This window comes from Colias eurytheme, chromosome 25 (genome assembly GCF_061535395.1).
Source record: "Colias eurytheme isolate Ceu_HAF_F1 chromosome 25, ilColEury1 Martin Lab GWU primary, whole genome shotgun sequence".
In the NCBI taxonomy this organism is placed as follows: Eukaryota; Metazoa; Arthropoda; class Insecta; order Lepidoptera; family Pieridae; genus Colias; species Colias eurytheme.
Window position 1 is genome coordinate 5,108,916 of NC_143004.1, and position 22,958 is coordinate 5,131,873.

General features: G+C 32.9%; 2 protein-coding genes across 3 annotated transcripts; one reads left to right on the forward strand and one right to left on the reverse strand.

Annotated features, from left to right (window-relative positions):
• Positions 1-46: 46 nt before the first annotated feature.
• Rs1 (Dead-box helicase Rs1) lies at positions 47-9,140 on the reverse strand. Its single transcript, XM_090116285.1, has 15 exons — positions 8,948-9,140; positions 8,712-8,798; positions 8,256-8,388; positions 6,318-6,418; positions 5,769-5,964; positions 5,304-5,452; positions 4,691-4,774; positions 4,296-4,423; positions 3,786-3,983; positions 3,052-3,196; positions 2,470-2,652; positions 1,946-2,126; positions 1,224-1,427; positions 597-733; positions 47-397 (listed from the first exon to the last, which is right to left on the reverse strand). Exons 1-15 carry the CDS (start codon positions 9,041-9,043, stop codon positions 65-67), a joined length of 2,355 nt encoding a protein of 784 aa, XP_089972411.1. The 5' UTR covers positions 9,044-9,140; the 3' UTR covers positions 47-64.
• A 480-nt stretch (positions 9,141-9,620) lies between these two features.
• Sac1 (phosphatidylinositol-3-phosphatase SAC1) lies at positions 9,621-20,494 on the forward strand. 2 transcript variants are annotated; one of them, XM_090116180.1, is made up of 14 exons: positions 9,621-9,757; positions 10,513-10,607; positions 11,026-11,144; positions 11,672-11,764; positions 12,877-13,008; positions 13,989-14,109; positions 14,426-14,541; positions 14,839-15,063; positions 15,357-15,524; positions 16,343-16,549; positions 17,147-17,314; positions 17,582-17,683; positions 18,115-18,251; positions 20,340-20,494. In XM_090116180.1, exons 1-14 carry the CDS (start codon positions 9,720-9,722, stop codon positions 20,422-20,424), a joined length of 1,806 nt encoding a protein of 601 aa, XP_089972306.1. In that variant the 5' UTR covers positions 9,621-9,719; the 3' UTR covers positions 20,425-20,494. The 2 variants fall into 2 exon arrangements, with proteins under 2 accessions (XP_089972306.1, XP_089972307.1); XM_090116181.1 differs by having other exon boundaries at positions 14,001-14,109.
• Positions 20,495-22,958: the final 2,464 nt, after the last annotated feature.

Here is a 22,958-nt window from a genome sequence, read left to right on the forward strand (position 1 = left end):
TCTTTATAATATTAGTATAGATTGGGAAGTAAATGAAACCAAAAACTCAGTACGAAAAAATACTTTATTTTCTTTTCCCTCCCTGTTTCGGTCCTTGAGGTTTACCAAAGCTTTTGCCTTTCGGCTTATTCTTTCCTTTGGGACCACTTCCTTTTCCCTTTTGCATAGGTTTCCCGTTTTGCAAAGGTTTTCCCTTTTGTACTCTATTAGCGTCATAACGTAAGCGTTTTGTTGACGCCTTTGACGTGTCTGTAAGGTCGTTGGCAAAATTGCTCTGTTTCTTTTTGGGTTTGCCTTGTTTTTTGTTCTGTCTTGGCCGGTCATCGTCGTCTTCCACCGCTCGTATTCTAGGCTGTTTCTTCTTGCGTTTCGCCATTCTCGATTGTAATAGTGCCACCTAGTGGATAATAATAGTTTATTATAAGTAAGCTACAATTAGAGAGGAGTAAAATACGTTGATATACTTTTTTAAAATTGTACTTCATGATTTGTTTTTTACAGTCTTACAAATTGGTTCGCACGAGAATATCTACACATACATAGGTCAGCATCCAAAAAAAGTTATTTTTTAAATCTCGAATAGGTTTATATCTCACCTTCTCCATTTCCCGTTGAACTCGCTCTTCTGCCGTATCTTTAGGCGTGTGTTTCGTTTGTCTCTTTTTCTTTTTGGGACCGTCATCATCCGAGTCATCATCATGTTTGCGCTTCTTGCCTTTACCCTTTTGTGTTTCTGTGTGAATGGACAAGTTTATTTATAGATATTTAAAGACTGAAGACTTTATGAATAAGTTCTAATGGATCAATGAAACTAACTTTTATAAGAAAAAAAAAGACGGGTTGCACTCCGAGAGTGCCGGCAGAAGTGAAAACTTGATTATTAACGTTGAGCATGTTTGATATCCATCCGTTTTACGCTTTTTCGATCAGGTCACGTGTCCTGACGCGAGTTTAAGATTTTATACCCAACGCCACTAAAGAAGTTTTCACTTCAAAAAATCCTATACGATTTCTTAGAAGTCGCCTATTTTGTAGAAATTATTTAAATAAACATGCACATTTTTCATGACATATTTTTAAATAAATAAATATCAGAAGATCCAATACAAGTCATGATATTTTATAACCTTTTAAAAAATGAAGAGGGTTACATATACATATGTATAAATAACAGATCATATAAACGATATACCTACTTAATATAATTATTTATAACAACTAACCTTTTCCCATATGTTTTGTAAGCGTCAGCCGTTCTTTTTCCTCCCGTTTCTCCTTTGGCGTTTGGAACCACTCCCTTCTCCTCTGTGGCTCTATTTTCGGCCCGTCCTTCGGTTTTTCCTTCTTTATAGCTCCTTCCAGCTTCTCTGTCTGCTTCTCCATTTTCTTTAACTGTTTCTCTGCGTATTCTTCGTTGAGGATTGCCGCTATAAACATAATTTATCTATAATTAATAATATTATTTAACAAAAAGACTTATATTACTTGGTCAATTTCAAAGTGATTATTTAGAAACTGAAATATCTATTATTGTTTTCTGTGAAGTATTTTGTTGCTTCTTATTAATTCTGATATGTATATCGAAACACTCCCGACTTGGCCAATCGCTTCGCTTGCTTCACTATCGCCTTACACCCACCTATTATAGCTTGTCTAGTAAGTAATTAACTTACCAATCTCTGGTTCCAACTTGGCCATCCTGTATCGATACTAGGCCGCTATAGCAAGCCAGAGCTGTATTTGGCGTGACTGACTATCTCGTTTCACTATGGCTTTGAACCTAACGATAAAAATAATCAAATTACCAATCTCCGGCTCCAACTTGGCCATCCTGTATCGATACTAGGCCGCTATACAGATATAGCAAGCCAGAGCTGTACTTGGCGTGACTGACTATCTCGTTTCACTATGGCTTTGAACCTAACGATTAAAGTAATAAACTTACCAATCTCCGGTTCCAACTTAGCCATCCTGTCTCTATACTTGGCCACTATATCCGGTGGCACTTGGCGCGACTTGACCGGTCGCTTCGCTCGCTTCACTATCGCTTTGACTAGCGCACGTTCGCCTTCGCCCGCTAGCGATACGGACACGCCCGCACGGCCTGCACGTGCTGTTCTACCCACCTGGTTATAGTAATAATAAATAATAATAGACTAGGTTATTAAATACTTTTATAACCAGGTTTATAAAAACTGGTTATAATAGACTCCGGCCGTCTGGCCACTCCATCGGAGTTCCCCCCCCCCCCCAATAACTGGTAACAATTATAAATATATAATACATAAATAAATGTATATTAAACGATATAATCGAAATATATGTATAAATAGATCAATAAATCAATCAAAATATATTACTTTTCTTAACAATTTAAATTGGTATGTGAATTGTGCATTTATGAAATATCGTAAATGAATAATTTAATAACAAAGTGTGGCAATAAAACTTTTAATTCAAAAATCTTACCCTATGAATATAATGCTCCAACGTAGCTGGCAAGGTAAAATTGATAACCGTCTTGACCCCTGGGATATCCAGACCTCTGGCTGCTACATCAGTTGCTACCAACACTTCCACGAGCTCGTCTTTGAACCGCTTGAGGGAATCTAGACGTTGGGGCTGGTTGAGAGCTCCGTGGAGTTCTGCTACCTGTTTAGTTATAAGATAAGGGTATGTTTAGAAATAATAATATTTATGCCCATATAGAGTTTTATTGACACACAATTTGTGTACACAAATATATAAAATTTAATACAGATACTTGATTTATATTTTACACAAGCATACATTTTTTTAGCAAAGGTGAAGTTAATTTTCAATAATTATTATCAAAAACACACAACATTTAACAACAAAAAAACTCACAAAAAATATTGAGACATTCTCTCAATTTCATGGATCTATTGCGGCATCTTGCATTTCTGAGTTTTATAATGCATATGCTTATAAATCATAACAAACAGCTATAAGCGTCTATGTTTTTTTAAATGGATTCGAAATAAAGGTTCGTACAAATAAATTCATAATAATTTACAAATTAGCACAAACCTTAACACCCAGCAATCCCAAGGCAACATGAAGTCTATGCGCTTGCTTCTTAGTCTGCACGAAGATCACCGCTCTATCTCTGAATGTACGACACACTAGCGCTGCAAGTATAGCTTCCCGATCTGATTCGCGCTCTTTACGAATACTGCGGAAGAAATTATATTTTAAGACCATTGAGATATACATATGGAGACGACACCGCCTACATCACTTATGTTCCGCTCAACATACGCCATATGGCGTAACTGCACGCTCATTTTTTATTTGTTTTAAAGTGAAACGCATCAAATATGCCTTCGTGTGTGTTACGATATTGCACAAATAATACAAATAATACGGAAAAGTGCAAAGGAATAACTTTCATCGGTAAGTACCTAACTAGATAATAATTTTTAAAACTTAGTTAGAGCAAAAAAATGGCGCACAGATTTTGTTCGTGGTGTCTCCTCCATACGTAGTAATATTATCTCAATGTTTAAGACAAATATTTTTCATTTTTAAATTATATTTTATTGGTTAACTAAAGTTTGTTTACATTACAGCTAGAATATCAAAAATTCAAAATTAAAATACAATCGTATATGATCAATGTAAAAAATCACTTAAAGGTAAACACAGCACGCAAAAAATAAGTTAAAGTAAATACAACACAGATTAAAAGAAATTTTCAAAATTAAATAAGAAGATCGTAAAAAAACTAATAGAAAACAACGAAAAATAAAATCAAAACTTACCGAACAAACTCCTGCCTCAAATTGAAAGCGACATCTTTATTAGAGTCGAGGAACAATTTGATAGGTTTGTTCAGAGACACAGCAGCCAAGTCCTTGACCTCCTCACTCATGGTGGCCGAGAACAACATGGTCTGTCGCTTTGGTGAACATTGACGGATGATTTCCTTCATTTGTTCAGCGAAGTATTCGTCTAACATCCTGTATTAAAAAAAATAACCTATTTTATACATTTCTATTTATGCGATAGAAAATACGAAGCGTACGACACAGAAAGAGATAGCAACAACAAAAATTAAAACAACTGTACCTATCCAATTTAAACATATTTAGTATTTACTATCTACCTCTTTAAAAATAATTTTTATAATGTTGCAAGATTAATTTATCAGATGTTTGCAGATTATAAATTTAAATATTGTAAATTTTTTGTGTTAAAAAATTTAAAATTCTTCTTTAGTATTAAATTCACATCTATAAAATTAATAAATATTCATTTTAAACTACACATACCTATCAGCTTCATCCAAAACCAGCACTTCAATAGAATGCAAACCAAAAGACGGTGTGTTTCTAATGTGGTCAATCAACCGACCGGGTGTCGCTATTACAATATCTGGATTACGACGTAATACACTTTCCTAAATGCAAAACAAAAAATAATTAAGAACATTATAAGAAAATAATAATTATTATTATTATATTACTAGCTCTAGCCACGGCTACGCTCGCGTCTCGCGTACTCAAAGGAAATGTCAGTATCAGTGTGATGTATCCGCAGAGTTCTCATTGCAAAAGGAGTTCCAGAAAAAAATATATCCTATCTCTTGTTTTAAACTATTTATTTACCACATATCATCAAAATCGGTTGAGCAGTTGTGGCGTGAAAGCGTAACAATCAAACGTACCTGATATTTCACATCCAAACCACCAACAGACAGACCAACTGTCACCGATGTGAACTGCGTTAGTTGTCGCGTCACTGTGTGTACCTGTTTCATACAAAAATCATTCATTATAATGTAAATTCTAATTAATGAGAATTAATTGAGAGCTTTAAATCAAATCTATATTGACTATGTCATATTGAAAATTGAAAAGCAAGTATTTCTATAGCTTATGTTATTCTGGTTCTTTCTCGTTCTTATTTTGATAATACTTGGCAGTGGCTAAGTGTCATCACACTGCCAAGTATCATCAAAATCCATACAGTGAGATTCAAGTCAAAGAGTAATAAACATCCATACTTTCTTATGAACTTTAAAATGTTAAGATATCTGAAAGCATTTCATATAAATAAATATAAAAAAGCGTGTGTGCTCACACGTGTCAGAAGTGAAACTTCTTTGGCAATATTCAAAGATACCAAAATCGTCGCCTTAATCCATGACATAACGGTATGAAAGTAGATTGAAATTCAACTCTTAACGCGCCTAACTCTAACTCTCTTCTCAACGCGCCTAAAGAAGTTTCACTTCAATAACAAAACATATATTTCCATATGTAAAATAAAATAATTACCTGAGCACCCAATTCTCTCGTAGGAACGAGTACAAGTACCCTCGTTATTCTATCTCCCACAGTCTTATACAATAGTCGCTCCAAAATAGGCAACATATATGCAGCCGTTTTACCTGTACCAGTAGCTGCGCACGCGCATATGTCTTTACCTAAAAAAATATAATTGGAGGTTAAAAATGTTATATTAAGTATTCCAGATGGTATTTAATATGATGAAAATGTTTATTTTGCTGTGTATGGTACTTACGAGTTCAAGGTTTATTGTAATAAAGTATGTATAATGAAATACCAGCATAAAATAAAATGGGACAGGTAAAACATGTTAATTCTCACTTTGTTATAATATAAAAATACAAATTCCCAACGTCTAATTTTTGCTATAATATACAAGTATCTATAATACTTCACACCTACATAATACTATGAAATAGGTAAGTTATAATTGTAAGCAGTTGTTTTCTATACCTAGTAGTCCTATAGGAATAGTTGCAGCCTGTATGGGCGTTGGATGTACATAATTAAGTGTGCCAATTGCCTTAAGCAATGGTCGGGATAGATTCATCATATAGAAGGATGCATTTTCATCATATGGCGGAGGGTCTTCAAAGAAATCACCATCGTATTCCACTGTTGCGCCTTGTGATTCTACTTCTTTTAATTCCTAAAATTAAGAAATAAATGAGTTATAATTTAATATGCAATTGATAAATGAAAACATCAATTATTATTATGTTTGATGTTATCTTTTTAAATTCATACTGCTAAGGAATGGAAGAATGTAATTTGGACCTCTTGAAGACAAGAGTGAATAGGCATCATTTAAGACAGGCATAATAAACATTTGAACGCATCTATGATTATCACCAGGCATGATCCCGGACAAATGTCTGGTCTGTTTTGAATAAAAATAAAAATAAATGTTAATTCATTTCTACCATTTATTGAGAGTAAACCTGATAAAGATACCGTAGAAAAGTTTAAATGGAAAATGCTAGAAACTTGAACATCACCAACCTGTTTCAATTTCTGTTTTTTACCCAATTTCTTCTCCTTTGTTTTGATTTCATCTTTCTTTAGTTCATCATCTGATATCTCCAATTCATCACTGCCTTGATCTAGATAAAAATTAATATTATATGTTATTGTATTAATTCACGAGTAAAATTAAGTGTGTCATTCTTCTATTTCTTTATTTTTTTGTACTCAACAAGAATTTAGAAACAATATAATAATAATATTTTTTATACAGGGTGTCCCAAAAAGTAGTGATGAACGGAAGCTGGGAGGTAGAGGACGAAGAGGGCTATCCGAATCACCCCCATGTGTGTTATGCGATTTTTTGTATTTTCGGAGTTATTACATTTTTTTCAATTTTTCATCTATCGCCGAGTACGATGATATTTTTATTTATGGTGACGTGAATTATTGCGCTAGATGCTTGATTTTTTTTGTGTGCTAATCTGAAAGATAGGCTAATTCAGTATGGTAACATTTACTATCGTTAGATCTTCGAATGGAATAAAAAAAGAATTAAATGCCAAGAAAGATAAAATTACCCAGTATGTTCATAACTTCAAGGGCACATAAAAAAATAAAATCACATAAAAAAGGTTTTCTATTTGACTTTTAAAAACTTGCTCTATCGATCAGGTAGCTACCCTAAAAATTTCATTTTATTATTCAGAAGGCTTCAATCGAAAAATTGAAATCTAAATGTGGTAAGTGCAAAATTTTTATTAACATGATGATCATTAAAACCAATAAATAGGTGTTTAATTACCAGAATTTTTTTAAAATAGCCCCGCTGTTGCTCAATGCAAGTGCGACATCACCGTAAAAAGTTGTCTTTTAAATGTCTGAATGCTCTTTTATCATTTTTAATGGTTTCTTCTGCTACTATGAATTTCCGGGTTATTTCGTCCAAATTGTGGCATTCTCTCAAGTAGCCGAGGTCTTTTTAGTATCCCCATTGAAACAAATGAATGGGGTTTAGGTCGAGGGACCGTGGAGGCCAGGCTTTAAAGCAGGCGTCACCGGCGCATGCGCAGGCTGCAACGACCAATCCATCTTTCAGGGTATTTTTGCCCTTTAGCCTGGCCTCCACGGTCTCCGGACATAAACCCTATTGATTTTTTTCCGTGGGGATACAACAAAGACGAGAGACTGCCACAATTTGGACGAAATAACCCGGAAATTCATAGTAGCAGAAGAAACCATTAAAAATGATAAAAGAGCATTCAGACATTTAAAAGACAACTTTTTACGGTGATGTCGCACTTGCATTGAGCAACAGCGGGGCTATTTTAAAAAAATTCTGGTAATTAAACACCTATTTATTGGTTTTAGTGATCATCATTTTGCACTTACCACATTTAGATTTCAATTTTTCGATTGAACCCTTCTGAATAATAAAATGAAATTTTTAGGGTAGCTACCTGATCGATAGAGCAAGTTTTTAAAAGCCAAATGGAAAACCTTTTTATGTGATTTTATTTTTTTATGGGCCCTTAAATTTATGAACATACTGGGTAATTTTATCTTTCTTGGCATTTAATTCTTTTTTTTATTCCATTCGAAGATCTAACGATAGTAAATGTTACCATACTGAATTGGCCTATCTTTCAGCTTAGCACACAAAAAAAATCAAGTATCTAGCGCAATAATTCACGTCACCATAAATAAAAATTTGATCGTACTCAGCGATAGATGAAAAATTGAAAAAAAACGTCATAACTCCGAAAGTACGAAAAATCGCATAACACACATGGGGGTGATTCGGATAGCCCTCTAATTCCTCTACCTCCCAGCTTCAGTATATCACTACTTTTTGGGACACCCTGTATAAAACTAAGTATTGGTTATTTATTATTCATAAATCCTTGGTATTGAAAATCTGGGTGAACATAGAACCTCCTATTGAGTGGAAGTTGGTTAATAATTATTATAACATACCTTCAACCTCTGAATCAGTGTCCAGATCAGCTCCCCCATCAACTTGAACCTGTGCCCTTCGTTTAGCTATCTTTTCATCAAGTGTCTGCTTTACATTTCTCTTTATGTACTTTTGTAAGTCGTCCCATGTATTCTGAAAATTAATTACATGTTTTAATTTTGAAAAGTTCTGCACCAATAATATAAGAAACCAATGCCTTACTGTTGTGCTTTAAACAATTTTGAATTTCCTATCATTAAATGTTGTATTTTTTTATTCTATATTCTAAAAAAAGTTTATGGAACAAATGCAAGTAAGTAGATGCAATGCAAATAATTTAGAACTACTATAGAAGCTGTTCATTTTCGTAAAATCACCATGTTTAACATAATTGTTTTATACCGCAAATATTGATTTGTTTATGTTGGAATTATAATGAAAATATATTCAAATAGATATATCATTAAATAAATTACCTTGTTATATTCTTCAACTGAGGATACAAATTTAAATTTGGGATCAAAATCTGCTTTCCTCTTCACTTTCTGTTTGGACGGTTGATACTGTAAATGAAATGCTTTTGTCTAATATACTTATAAACAGGACATGCTAAAGTCGTTTTATAATTTGGTATGGTTTAGTAATAAACAATATGAGTTAAAGTTGATTAAATATCAGATATTTATTGAATTATGGATTAAACAATACAAACCTCCTGCTCAACATCAGATTCTTCCGAAAAATCTTCAATTTCTTCCCCTTCGTGTATAGTTTTAATAAGACCTGGATATCCTTCGACTTCCATCATGCTTAATTTTATTAATTAATAATTATGTTCCAAATATTGTCATTTTATCGTCCCAGACAAATAAATATGCATAAAAATAATGAAAACTTTAAAACATAGGTTAGCTTTCAAAAACACATGTACTTGTTACGGCCGTTCCTGTAAACGCATCTTATTTCAAATGTCAAAGATAGGCAGAATCCTACATTATCTGTATTATAACGTAAGTGTGAACGTAAGCGTATTCGAAAACATCTCCAATCATTGTTTTGAATTATTTTAAGACGACTTCAAGTTTATAAAATAATTATAATACTTCAACGATTTGGCATTACAAACGCTTACTTTTATTCCGGACTATTTAAATGTGATATCTAATATTTCATCACCTGAATGATCACCATTTAAAATAAAATATTATTTAACATGCAAAAAATCCACTACCCGATTGTGATTCTGCATTGCAAATTGCACAGTGCATGTCAATTTTGTTATTTAGCCATTGAATTACGTGAATAGTACTATTATATTTCTTTTCTATGGTATAAAATGTCACATTGACTTTTGGTATGTTGTACTTATAATGTCATTTGGATTGTCATGTCATTTCTATGAACCGAAAAATCTTGTAATATCCAATGTTTCATTGAAAAAAATAATTATTTAATTAATAAATCGAATCGAGAACCACAACGAAATGGCAGATCAAACGTTAATTCACGATGACATCAAATTGTAAGCAATATGTGTGAATTCTTTAATTAATTTCATTAGCGATAAGGGATTTCATGAACCTCGAACCTTTTATTATATTTTGATTTTTATATTTAGTTAATTTCTAAAAGAAAGTTTATTCTTATTATCATCCTTAAATGTTAAGTATAATAGTTACATAGTATTATGTTTAATATTAATAAAAGTAAAATTTCGTAAAATACTTATACTCATTTCTGAACATTTTATAACATTCATTAGGTATATACAATAAATACTTTAAAGTTTAAACTGTAGTTTAAAATCAATACATGTATATACGATGATGATTTTAATGACTGTAATAAAACATGGAATGTTATAGCTGCTTTTAAAAACCTATACCTTTTCCTACACAATCAGTGCTAAATATGTACTTATTTAAAATATTATCTGGTCTTTTTAACATGCTTCTTAGTGCAATGTGCCAAGAATATATATTTTATTTAAAAATTAACTAATCATTTCCTGCATTGCTTATATAATTGCTATAATTGATCAAGACCTAACATGATTAAAAATCTTGTTCAAAGTCGAAGATCTTACATTCAATATAGGTTAAAAACTAAATAATCTCCTAAAAGTATTGTATTTTCACCTATTTTGATAAGCCTACTTTTAAAGTTTTAATTAAATCGATCCATGTAAAATTGGTCAAAATCATGTCTTAAAGGACTTGGTTACATACAAACATAAAGATGAAGGTAATAAAAGTGTTAATAATAATTCTGTTACAGATACACAACATCTGATAAGTTCTATTTGGAACCTACCATTAATCCTACAGAGATTATGGTTATAGATAGAATCACTGGAGAGGCTTATGTTAGAGGTATGATTATAATGGTTCTTAATGTCTTAAAATCTCTTATCTGTATATAAAATTCTCTGGTCACAATATTAGTGAAATTTTTGTGCATTGGGTAGATCAGAGAATCGGCTAACATCTATTTTTCATACCCCTAAGTGATAAGAGTAAGACAGAAAAATGTTTGCCAGGAAAGCTTGTTAAGCAATGTAAATCAAATTAGTATGCGTGGTAATGTACAAGCCAATTACAACTTGTTATTTTTGAGTTTTTTTAATCATCATCAAAGTGACCTTAACTTTAAAATGAAATGGTATTGTATATATAAGTTATTAAGTTTTTAAATGTTGAATTATAATTCGTTTTATAAATTACAATTTACTTGTATCAAAAAATTTAAAGAATTAAGGAATAAAAATGTGTAATATGTTTTTTATTTTAGAAATTAACACAGTGAAGATACCTATACCGGCAAATGCATACAAACCAGTGTGTGGTTTTCTTGGATCTATTAAGCTTATATCTGGACTCTATCTTGTTGTTGCCAAATATAGGATATTGGTAAGTTTGTTTATGTATTTTATATTAATATTTTTCTGATTAAATATAATATAATATCATCTTTCATTCTATTATTATACCTTACTAGCGCTAGCGGTCCGCCCCGGCTTCGCCCGTGGTAAATATTTCGCAATAAAAAGTAGCCTATGTTCTTTCTCAGGGTCTAAAGATTATCTGTGCCAAATTTCATAAAAATCGATCCACTAGTTTATGCGTGAAAACCATACATACATACATACATACAAACCTTTCCTCTTTATAATATTAGTATAGATGTTTTATAATTATGTAAATTCATTAAATAAATGTGTAATAGCACTACAAGTCACAACTATTTTTTGGTACTGTTATGTACAAAAAATTATGATTTTTTTGTCCTCCATATCCATAAGGTAACTGCAACCATTTGTGATTTTCTGAAATGCTCTGTTGGTTTAGAACATTAATTTTAAATGAGTATTATTTCATACCAAGGATAAAATAATATTGTAAATACATTTATGTTTTAATAATTATTTTTCTCTCAGATTGGTCAAATAAATGGACACAATGTATATCAGCTTGCGGGAGCAGATATTGTACCATATGCAAGGTCTACTACACATCTTACTAATAAACAGGTAATTTCATTTAAAACAAATAGTTTCGAAAATATTTATGTACAATTTCAGCCTGCGTCATTCTCATTTAAAAAGGATGAATCTCAGAAAAGTGGACTAAAAACAAGCAAGAGCAAAACACTATTTGTATATATTTTTATTTCAACTTATATTTTGTTGAAATAAAAAGTATGAATGTGCTTTTATTCATTCTCAAATTAGAGCTAATAATATCTTTCTGGAATATTGAGTAATGTAATTGAGTATTTGAATAAAATTTTTTTTTGTGCTAAATGGAAAGATTATATATTAGTTTTATAACAAAACTGTTCTTTTTTAATTTTTTTTTGCAATAATTCAAAAGTTATTTCAAAATAAAAATTAGTCTTTGAATCCAGTACCGAAAACACACCGACAACTCCCGAAGCGTCACCCGAACGCGTGTGACGTCATAATGTTAGTTTTCACTCATTGCAGTTGATAGATAAACGTATACAACTATAACATTTTGACGTCACATCTATCGTGACCAGTCATGGCGCGTTTATAGTCACGTGACTTTAATTTAAATTTCATCAATTTTTAATTGCTTATAATTAATTGAAAAATAATTTTTTTGGAGATTTTTGCATTAAATATCAATATTATTAATAATAAAGTTTTAAAATACATAAAAATAATCAATATTTTTTTATTATTCAAATACTCAATTGAGCATCAATGATATTGGCCAACAAATTAGCATAAATTTTAGAGGACAATTAGGTCAGACTGAGAATTTGTGTTTCTTTTATATTATGTTTGAAATTGTATTGCAAATTTTAAGACTTAGTTGAAAATTAAATATTGAAGAATTGTACAAAAATTATAATTATTATTCACAATGACTTATACTGAAAGCGTAACTATATATTGTAATCTTGTTGATTAAAGATTCAAATTTAAGGTATTTCATTTTAAATTCTACCATAAATTTCTATTTATTAATTATTGAAGACAACAAAAGAAAATGTTTGTAAATACTTTTATCATTAGAATGCTACATCGTTATTGATTCGTCTGTATGATGCAAGTAGAGCATACAGTTATTCCATATAAACGTTAATAAATTGAATTGTAATATTTTTTAATAGATAGAAGACAACAACACGTATGAACGTCTACTCCGCGCTTCGTTGGACGCGCCCGGTATCTACTTCTCATATAGCTATGACCTAACGCACACTATGCAACGATTGCATTCTGTTTCACCGGACTTCCATAAGGTTTGTGTTATTTATATATTTAAATACATAATATTTGTATAATATGTGTGTAACAGGCCGTCTTCACAATGGGTTCAGCGTTGGGCAAGTAAAGTCACGATAGTGTAGAGGGCCTAAATGTCTTTAATCGGCCGTTATTGTAGATGTTCACAATCGCCGTAATGGCGGCAAACATCGACGAACATTTGTTGGGCCAACGCTGCCCATTGTGAAGAAGGCCCATAATATACTATGTGAATGATAAAATATGATATTATATAAATGTGAATAAAATTCTTTTGGCGTGATATCTTTTGTCCTAATTTAGATTTTCGTAAGTAAAGGGATGTTGGTGTGTACGGTAATGTTTGTGTAATATACATTCATCGCAAATTTTATTGCAATTTCATGCTATTACCATTTATAATATCATGTTCATGAATACCAAAAGCAATTGGTTATGAAGAATGATTTACATATTATAATTTTTATAGGCACTTATGGTATAAGCATTCTCACCTCATCCTCATATTTACATAAACATTGCATTAATTTGTTGTTTTTTTTAAATATTTTAGCGTTAAACTGATCTAATTTATTGCACTTACTTGAAAGTTATAATGACATTGCATTTTATAGTGTAGAGTACTTCAAATTGCATTTTAATAAAACACAAGGAATATCATTTAGATTTGTTCCATTTTTTATACCTGGTAGGATTTTTCATTATCTATTTCTTTTTGTTTTATATTCTGTGCATTCTGAAAGAAAACATTTTTGAGAAAATTTCTCACTCAAGATTATTATTTGCTTATAAAATTGAATATTGACCCTTTATGAGTCAATTAGAATATATTCCTAATAATAATTATTAAAATTTATATTATTTGCGGGCCTTTTAAAATGTGTCCTTTCAAACTGCATTTTTTACTTTTTTTCAGTTTTATACTTTATCAGCAGCAAGGTAAGCACCAATAGCAAGGTCCCTAATTGTGTTCAAGTATTTCTTGCAGATGTCGTTAGCGAGCCGTGCGGATGCACGCTTTGTGTGGAACGGACATCTGCTCAAGGGGTACTCGCAACAAATGTTTTCGAGGTTCAACCTGCCGATCATGCAAGGATGTATCCTTTTGAGTGTTAAAATGATAAATATATGCGGTAGTTGTTGATAGTTTGATGAATCGGTGCAGTAAAGTATCAAAGAAATCTTAAACACAAGGAAGCTTAGCGCAATATTTTTTACAAAATGAAAAACTGTTGTAATCCAATGTAAATAACTGTTTTGTTTGATATTTATTAACATAACTTCTGCGAACTTCCTATTAAAATCTAACTACCCACATTTTTTTAAATATAATAACATCCGAAAAAATATGTTCACTTGTTTAACTACTAATCAAAATATTTCACCCACAAAGTGTTTCCTATATACAAACAGTCATAGCTATTAATCGTGTGACGATAAACAGTCACCAACTGTCTTGGACGCTAGTGTCGCGGAGGAGCGTGGACCGAGCGGGCACTAGACTGTTTATGAGAGGGATTGATTCACAGGTATGTACAGTTGTACACTAGAAACACTACTGATAGTTATCAGTAAGTGCTGAAACTGGCGCTATTTAATAGTACACATTTGTTGTTAACTATGAAATTTCATTGTGCATTGAAAAAATACATATTACCCCAATTAAGTTTTTTACAAAGTGGGATACTTACATTTTCAAATGACACTTACACTGTTTTTTGAGTCACTAATTTTTAGTGCTTAATTACGTAAATAACTAAAATTTTATTTTATCAGAGCTTATAACTACGTATTTATTGTTTTATAACTAAAATACACAATTTTAGGGCAACGTAGCGAACTTCGTGGAAACAGAACAAATCGTAGAGCGTGGGGCTGAAATATCCTCCTTCGTGCAGACACGAGGGTCGATACCTCTGTTCTGGAGCCAGTTCCCAGACCTGAAGTATAAACCACCCATGACCCTAGCGCCGGAAGACCATGTAGCCGCATATACCAAGCATATGCGGGACCAGCTGCAGAGGTACGGCAACCAGGTGCTGTTGAACCTTGTGAGTATACATTTTGTATTTATTTTTAGTCTATTTTTTTTAGGTTGGATTTGTGGTTTTTAAGGAAGTCATGTAGCCAGTTTTTGTAAATAGTGCGTATTATCTTCAATTTATTTTTTAACGCTTTACAGCAAATTAAAACAGCTTTTTCAATATTTATCTATCGTGCATCAAAAATGATGATTAATGAATATTATATCCACTTTAGAATCCTATAAAAACATCAATTAAAGGTATTCATTACATTTTGCTCCTAAATTACGTAAATAATATTGTCGTTTCAATATCAACAGATTGATCAACGCGGCAAAGAAGAGTCGCTAGAACGTGGCTACCGCGCGGCCGTAGCAGCTGCCGCTCTACCAGCTGTGCGCTACGAGCCATTCGACTTCCACGCGGAGTGTCGTGGCATGCGCTACGATCGGCTGTGCGTGCTACTAGATCGCGTAGCGCATGAACAGGTAAAATATTTTATGAGCTACGAAACCTGTGATGCGCTACGAACCGTTTGACACCGTTGTAGCGCATTAAGGCATTCGCTACGACCGGCTGTGAGTGTTGTTGGAATGCGTAGCGCATGAACAGGTAATTTAGTTTATGCCTAGATCAATCTGCTACGTGATGACATTGCGCTACGAGCCATTTGACTTCCACGCGAAGTGTAGCAGCATGCGCTACGATCGGCTATGCGTGCTATTGGATCGTGTAGTGCATGAACAGGTAAAAATATAGTCTATGAGCTACGAAATCTGTGATGCGCTACGAGCCGTTTGACACCTTTGTAGAGTATTGTGGCATCCGCTATGACCGCACATGAACACGTAACGTAGTTTATGTGCTACGAGTGCTACGAAACATGTGATTTGCTACAAAAACAATAAACAAAAACTTGATGCACTACGTGCCGTTCGACGTCTACGCGTACGCGCTGTGCCGTGGCAAGCGCCGCTGTGTCAATGTAGTTACTTAAATTAAAAATAAATCTTTTCAGGTTTAAATAGTCAATCGTGTTTAAATTTATTGTTCATGAGTCACATTTTAATAAATTTGATAGAGCAATTGAAAATAGAGCAATTTTACTAAATACAGCTTTTAACTAACAGCATTACGGTTCGATTCAAACTTAATGGCGGTTCGGAAGTTAGGTGCAGGTGCGTGCGGGCGGAATACCTAAAATTGTTTTCTGCGCATCGGATCGTACGATGTTCCGAGCCGCCATTAAGTTTGAAACGTACTATACAAATACACAGAAAAATTAACCCCACATTATGTTTCACAGAAAGAGTTCGGCTACTTCCTCAGCCGCGGTGAGACTATCATAATGCGTCAGACGGGCGTGTTCCGCACCAACTGTGTGGACTGTCTCGATAGAACTAATGTGGTGCAGAGTCTACTAGCGAGGAAGCACTTGGTACACCTGCTGAGGATGTTGACGATCACGAGTAATGAAGATCCGATACCGCATTTTGATGCGCTGTTCAATTGTGTAAGTTTACCTGTTTTTTTTTTTCAAAAAAAGTTTATTTTTTGGTGTTTAATAGCGAAACGGTAATTAATTTCGGTATTGATATTTGAATGGTTATTTCTGTATTTTATTTATATCTTATATCTTTATATCTTATTTATAAGATTGGCGAAATTTAATTTAAACAAGTTGTCATTACAACATGCAGTGTCTTAAATAAAATAAAAATTATTCATCATCATCATCATCGTCATCAGCCCATATACGTACCCATTGCTGGGACACGGGCCTCCTATGAGGGTAAACATCATAAAAAAATGTAATATGATCACGGTATAACACAGTAATCAGATACGAAGAGTAGCGAAACTCCCTACAAAACGTTCGAAGCCGCTCACTCGCGAAAACATACGCATCAAAGTGACTTACGGGTACTGCTAAGCAGATGCGCGCTAAGTCTCGACGATACAAGTCGATACGTATATACACACATCGAATTTATACAAACGTGTCAGTGAGCCGTTTTGAACGTTTTTTTCGGGAGTTTTGCTACTGCTCCCATTTGTTCAAAAAACTATCAAAGAATAAAACCAGAATTTAATAAATCTAAATAAACAGGTATGGGCAGACCACGCGGACATGATATCCGTGCAGTACTCGGGCACGGGCGCGCTCAAGACAGACTTCACCCGCACCGGCAAGCGCACGCGCATGGGCCTCATACGCGACGGGATCAACTCGCTCACCAGATACTATAAGAACAACTTTAGCGACGGCTACAGACAGGTTTGTTGGTATAATAATAAGAATTTTAATTTTTAACGGGTTTAAAACGGTTTTTTTTTCGTATAATTTACACGAGGTTCGTAATTTTTTAGAGCTGATGCTGCTATGAATGTACTTGTTGTAATGGTTTTGGAATGAGGGGTGATAAATCGCGTTTTAAATCCGTTATTTTTTGGTGTTTATTCAGTGTGACGGATATTAATTTTTTCAAATCGTTTTGATATGTCACATAAGATCAATTTACTTCATACTTATTTTCATTTTTAGGATTCAATCGATTTGCTATTGGGCAAGTATTTGGTGGTAGATGGTGAGGGCAACACAGTGCAGTGCCCGTTGCGCAGAGACAGGGACTGGAAATATGTTACTGTAAGTTTTACTATACTATGGTATATTTTTTATAGTAGTTCAGAAACAATGTTAAAATTTAAAATTCTTTAAAAGAGCTACGTATCTGTTTTGCGCTGTCCAGTAAACCCATATTCTCTGCATAGACGGGCCGCTAGCGGCGCGGCCCTTACCGCATTTAGTCGCCATCAGTCTCTCGCGTCGTACGCATATTTAACTCAAACTGCAATACTTTTTTATTCATGTAAACTTTTACAAGCATTTATGAATAGTGATTTTTCAACTACCACCCATAAAAAAACTGTGTTTGTACTCGCAGTTCACACACAAAAGCTAATGGACCGATTTCAAAAATTCTTTAACCAGCAGAAATCTGCTGATTGAGTCACATAGGTTATATTTGATCTATCTATACATTTTACTAGTTTTATAATATATAAATGTGTGTGCAGTTCCCGTCGGTGCTGCTGGTGGCGGTGTCGATGCTGTGCGCGAGCGTCGCCCTGCCGTCCCGCTCGCGCACGGAGCTGCTGCTCTACCTCATGTTCTGGGGCGCGGCCGTGGGCGCCACGCTCAAGTTCATGTTCAAGTATGTATATGTTATGGGATTGTGATATTTTTTGTATCAGTTTGTATAGTCCAGGAGGAATCGGCGCATGAGTACCGAAAACTATTCCACCTCAATTTTTTTACGTGATCCTCTTCAAATTGCCCTACTGATGATATAAATGCATGTTGCCATGGGGCAACCCGGTGCCATATTGTTTAAACCGAAATTGTTTAAACAATTGCAAGGAATTGTTATTTTTCAACCGGACAAATTTTTTTTATATTTTTTATCGAAATACCAATAAAAAAGGTCCAATTACTTTTCACGATAAAGTTAATATTTTCAAAGATATGAATTTTTTAAGGTTTGAAAAATCTCAAATTTGGGTACTTTCGACCCATGAAAAATATATTTAAAAAAAAAATAATATATAAGTAATATTTTTTTTTCAATTCTCTATACAATAGTTAATAATATTGTTAATAGAGATTTAAGAAAATTTCATTGTTTATATCTGTTTTTTAATTGTTAACTTCGCGCGCTCACAAATAATATAAGTTGCATACTTCTATGTGGTTGTGATTCAGAAGACTGTAAGAATATAATATATAAAAATAATATTGATAATAAATAAATACTTATTTTTAAATCTTGTTTTATTATTTCATACTTCTCCATCTATAACTTTCGTTTGAAGAAGTTATTCAATGTAATTAATAAGGTAAAAGACCTAGTTATTGACACTTTAAATTTTATTTTAGTTAAAAAAAAAACAAATCAATTCTAATAAATTAATAAATATAATTTTTGAATTAAAAATTTTAAGATCTTTGGTTTTTTGAGAACATTTCATTCTTTTAATTAAAATCAAATTGCGAGTGTCAAACAACTAGGCCAGTGTCAATAACTGGGTCTTTTACCTTACTTGCTGTTTCAATAACAAAAAAGTAATATAAACTGACAAAAAAGTAATTTTAATTACATGTTTCAATTTATGCTTAAATAACTTTAAAAAAATTGATTTCAGAAAAAAATATATAAGAAACAAATTGTAGACAATTTAATTATTAATAAGATTGCTCTCTTTAGAAATCTTGATAAAGTTGATAGTTTTTAAGATAAATGATAAATAATGATTCAAGACACAGAGAGGCCGATGCAGCGCATGAGTAAGAGAGAGACGGCGATACTTAAAGGTAAGCGGCGCGTACTTGTGAGCGCGCGAAGTTAACAATTAAAAAACAGATATAAACAATGAAATTTTCTTAAATCTCTATTAACAATATTATTAACTATTGTATAGAGAATTGAAAAAAAAATATTACTTATATATTATTTTTTTTTTAAATATATTTTTCATGGGTCGAAAGTACCCAAATTTGAGATTTTTCAAACCTTAAAAAATTCATATCTTTGAAAATATTAACTTTATCGTGAAAAGTAATTGGACCTTTTTTATTGGTATTTCGATAAAAAATATAAAAAAAATTTGTCCGGTTGAAAAATAACAATTCCTTGCAATTGTTTAAACAATTTCGGTTTAAACAATATGGCACCGGGTTGCCCCATGGCAACATGCATTTATATCATCAGTAGGGCAATTTGAAGAGGATCACGTAAAAAAATTGAGGTGGAATAGTTTTCGGTACTCATGCGCCGATTCCTCCTGGACTAGTACTAAGTTTTCGTATTTTTCGTGTAATTTGTGCCCGGAAAGTTAGAAATGACCTTGATAAGTATAGTAATTCTTAAATATATAAAATGCAGTACAATACAATTTTCGAATATATTCGTAAATTTCGTATCTTACCCCCTTTGGGCAACTTATAAAGCCCTTAGAATTTTTTACAATTTTTATTTATTTACAAAACAAACAATACCACATAATACAGTTTTAATTACACATTTTAATTGTGACAAATCTGTATTATTTCATTTCCCAACACTTGTGCACTTACTTACTTACGTACTACTGTACTACTTACTACAATATGGGGCTCTTCAAGCGTAGACTGAACAGGTACATCCTTTAGACCACATCTCAGCTTAACATCAGGCGAGATTCTGGCCACGCGCTTCCTTATTGCCAATAAAAAACAAACTTTTATTATTTTATACTTATCTCAGGCACGGCAAGGAGTTCGTCGACTGGCCGCGGCTGGACTGCGGCGGCGTAGCGACGAGCCGGCTCGGGCCCGCGCCGTCCTTATAATCGACCTGCCGCTCGTAGTCGTCGTCTAACCGTGCAGACATACAGACATACACACCACACCCCCCGCACAGAAGTGTTAACTGAACACGAAAGCGACGTTGCCGCACCGCCGAGTGAACTAGGTATCTGTTTCAAATAATTATCAAGGACGTTAAGGAAATTGGCGACGTTGCCACACCGTCAAATGAATTTAGTATTTCTTCTCTTAATTATTGGCTCCACACAATAAGTAGGGACTCCGCCATTATATGTTTCAAGTAACTGACATGGACATTTAGATATTGGGCGACGTTGCCACGAAGTTTTCCCATAAGATGTTATAAATTTTTTTTGTCCTATTTCGCCAGTACCTAAATTTGTTATATTATAATGAGTGTAAGAAAATTGTGTATTGTCTACGTAATTGTAATTTACCGTTTACTAAACATATTCGTGACTAAATGATGCCGGGCGCAAACGTTCGTATTCCTTACCGGTACCTTGACCGGTTTGGCAACGTCGCTGAATTGGATATTTCCATATAAACCGTTTGGACATATGATTACGCGATAAAAGCTCTTATGAAGAACGAATATAGAGTTTATTTTCCTAATTACGAACAATGATACGACTTGACTACTATAATAGAGCGAACATTGTTAACAAATTAGTTTTTGCTAGTGTAATTTTGAAAATGTCCGTTTAGTATCAATTGACTTTCTGTGAACATTTGAGCACTAATTTTGCTCTTTTGGCAGTATTAAAATTTAAATTCGTTAATTCATATTTTCATTTGGTAATATTTATTGAATTTGATTGAATTCTTATAAATTTGACGGTACTTTTTAAGGGAATTTGATTCCATTTCATAAATTATCTTACCAATGTATGAAAATATAATTTTAAGCTCAAGCTGCTTAATACTAAATGTCTTTGGGAGTTTCCTATACTTTGTCGTGGGGGGAGGGGATATACCACGGAATAGGTACATAAGCTCGACAGTATTAATATAAAAACAAAGTATTTGGCGAAACAATTAACAGTTTTTCAATTATTTTGATGCCAAAGAATATTTACAACTTTCTAAGTTTATGATACCGATATTCTGAACGGAGTGTGGGACGGCCTACAACGCGATGGACAGACGACCTGATCAAAGTGGCGGGGAGCCGCTGGATTCAGGCCGCTGGTGATCGGTCGTTTTGGAAATCTTTGGGGGAGGCCTATGTCCTGCAGTGGACGTCCTGAAAGGCTGGAATGATGATGATGATGATGATTCTGAACGAAAAGTATTAATAATTATTATTTTATATTGACCAATACTGGGCTTATGTACCTGATTTTTTAATCTGTGAACTGTCATCTAAACAACAATTGTTATAATACTATGATATATTACTAAAGCTGGCTACTCACGTACACGCCGCAGGGGCAATATTGGGCAGAGGAATTACACCCTTAATTGCCTCCTTAATTGTTATGTGCAAGCAGGGACAATTTTTAAATTTGCCTCCAAGGCTTTTTAATTGCTCCAACTGCCGTGCATCCGAGATTGCCCCTGCGGCAGATACGTGAGTAGCCGGCTTAAAGTTAATGTCAAAGTATTGAAATCAAAAGTAGGGTAATAGATATTATATTTTTATCTAAAATTCAAATATCTTTTTCTACATTATATGGTTGATGTTTTAAATACTTTAAATTGTCTTTTTTCATTTTTGCCTATTTCTTTAAACTCCAAAAGCTATATAATTAATACACAGATAAGTTCCTAACTTATTTCTTCCGTGGTATGGTTTTGGTTGAACACATAAAAATAAATGTGCATTTATTTAATTTCTCAGCACATGTTCTTATTAAATGAATCTGTTATTATTATGGCTGTATTATTGCTTTATAAGCATTCCAATTGAGACGTGTTGAACATTCGCTATTTTATATTTTGTCGAAGAAATTATAATTAATTATTATCGATTGTTATTTGGCGAATTACTTAACTCGTTTTTGACATTCTAATAAAATTTTACGCATTTTGGGAATAAATATGGTACTTACGCAATTGTGTCTAAATAAATATATTGTATTGCTGTTTTTATATTAAATAATTTTAATTTATATAGATAGATAATTTGTTCTGTAGAATATATGTATAATGGTTATATTATGTACTTTTTTCCGGTTCGAATAAACACATAGATAATAGAGGAGGATCTTCTTTCCTAAATCCTAATGTGTAAAAAAACGGGGACCATTCATTAATAATTTATTATTGTATAATGTAATTTAGTATAAATAAATAAAGAATACATGGTTGTAAAGTTCATTAGACCCTATGATTCCTCTTATAACTAAGTTTGTGGCCATGTTCAAAAATTTATTTAGACACTTGCGTAAAATCGGTTTTGGTGTGATTAGACGTGACACGAGCGGGCGAACTATCTGTAGGAATAACATTTGTATAATTTTACTTTCGATCTTCTATTTAATACTAGATTATATTAAATAGTTTTTTTGCAAATAATATTTCGTTTTGTTTCAATTAATTACATATCCTATTA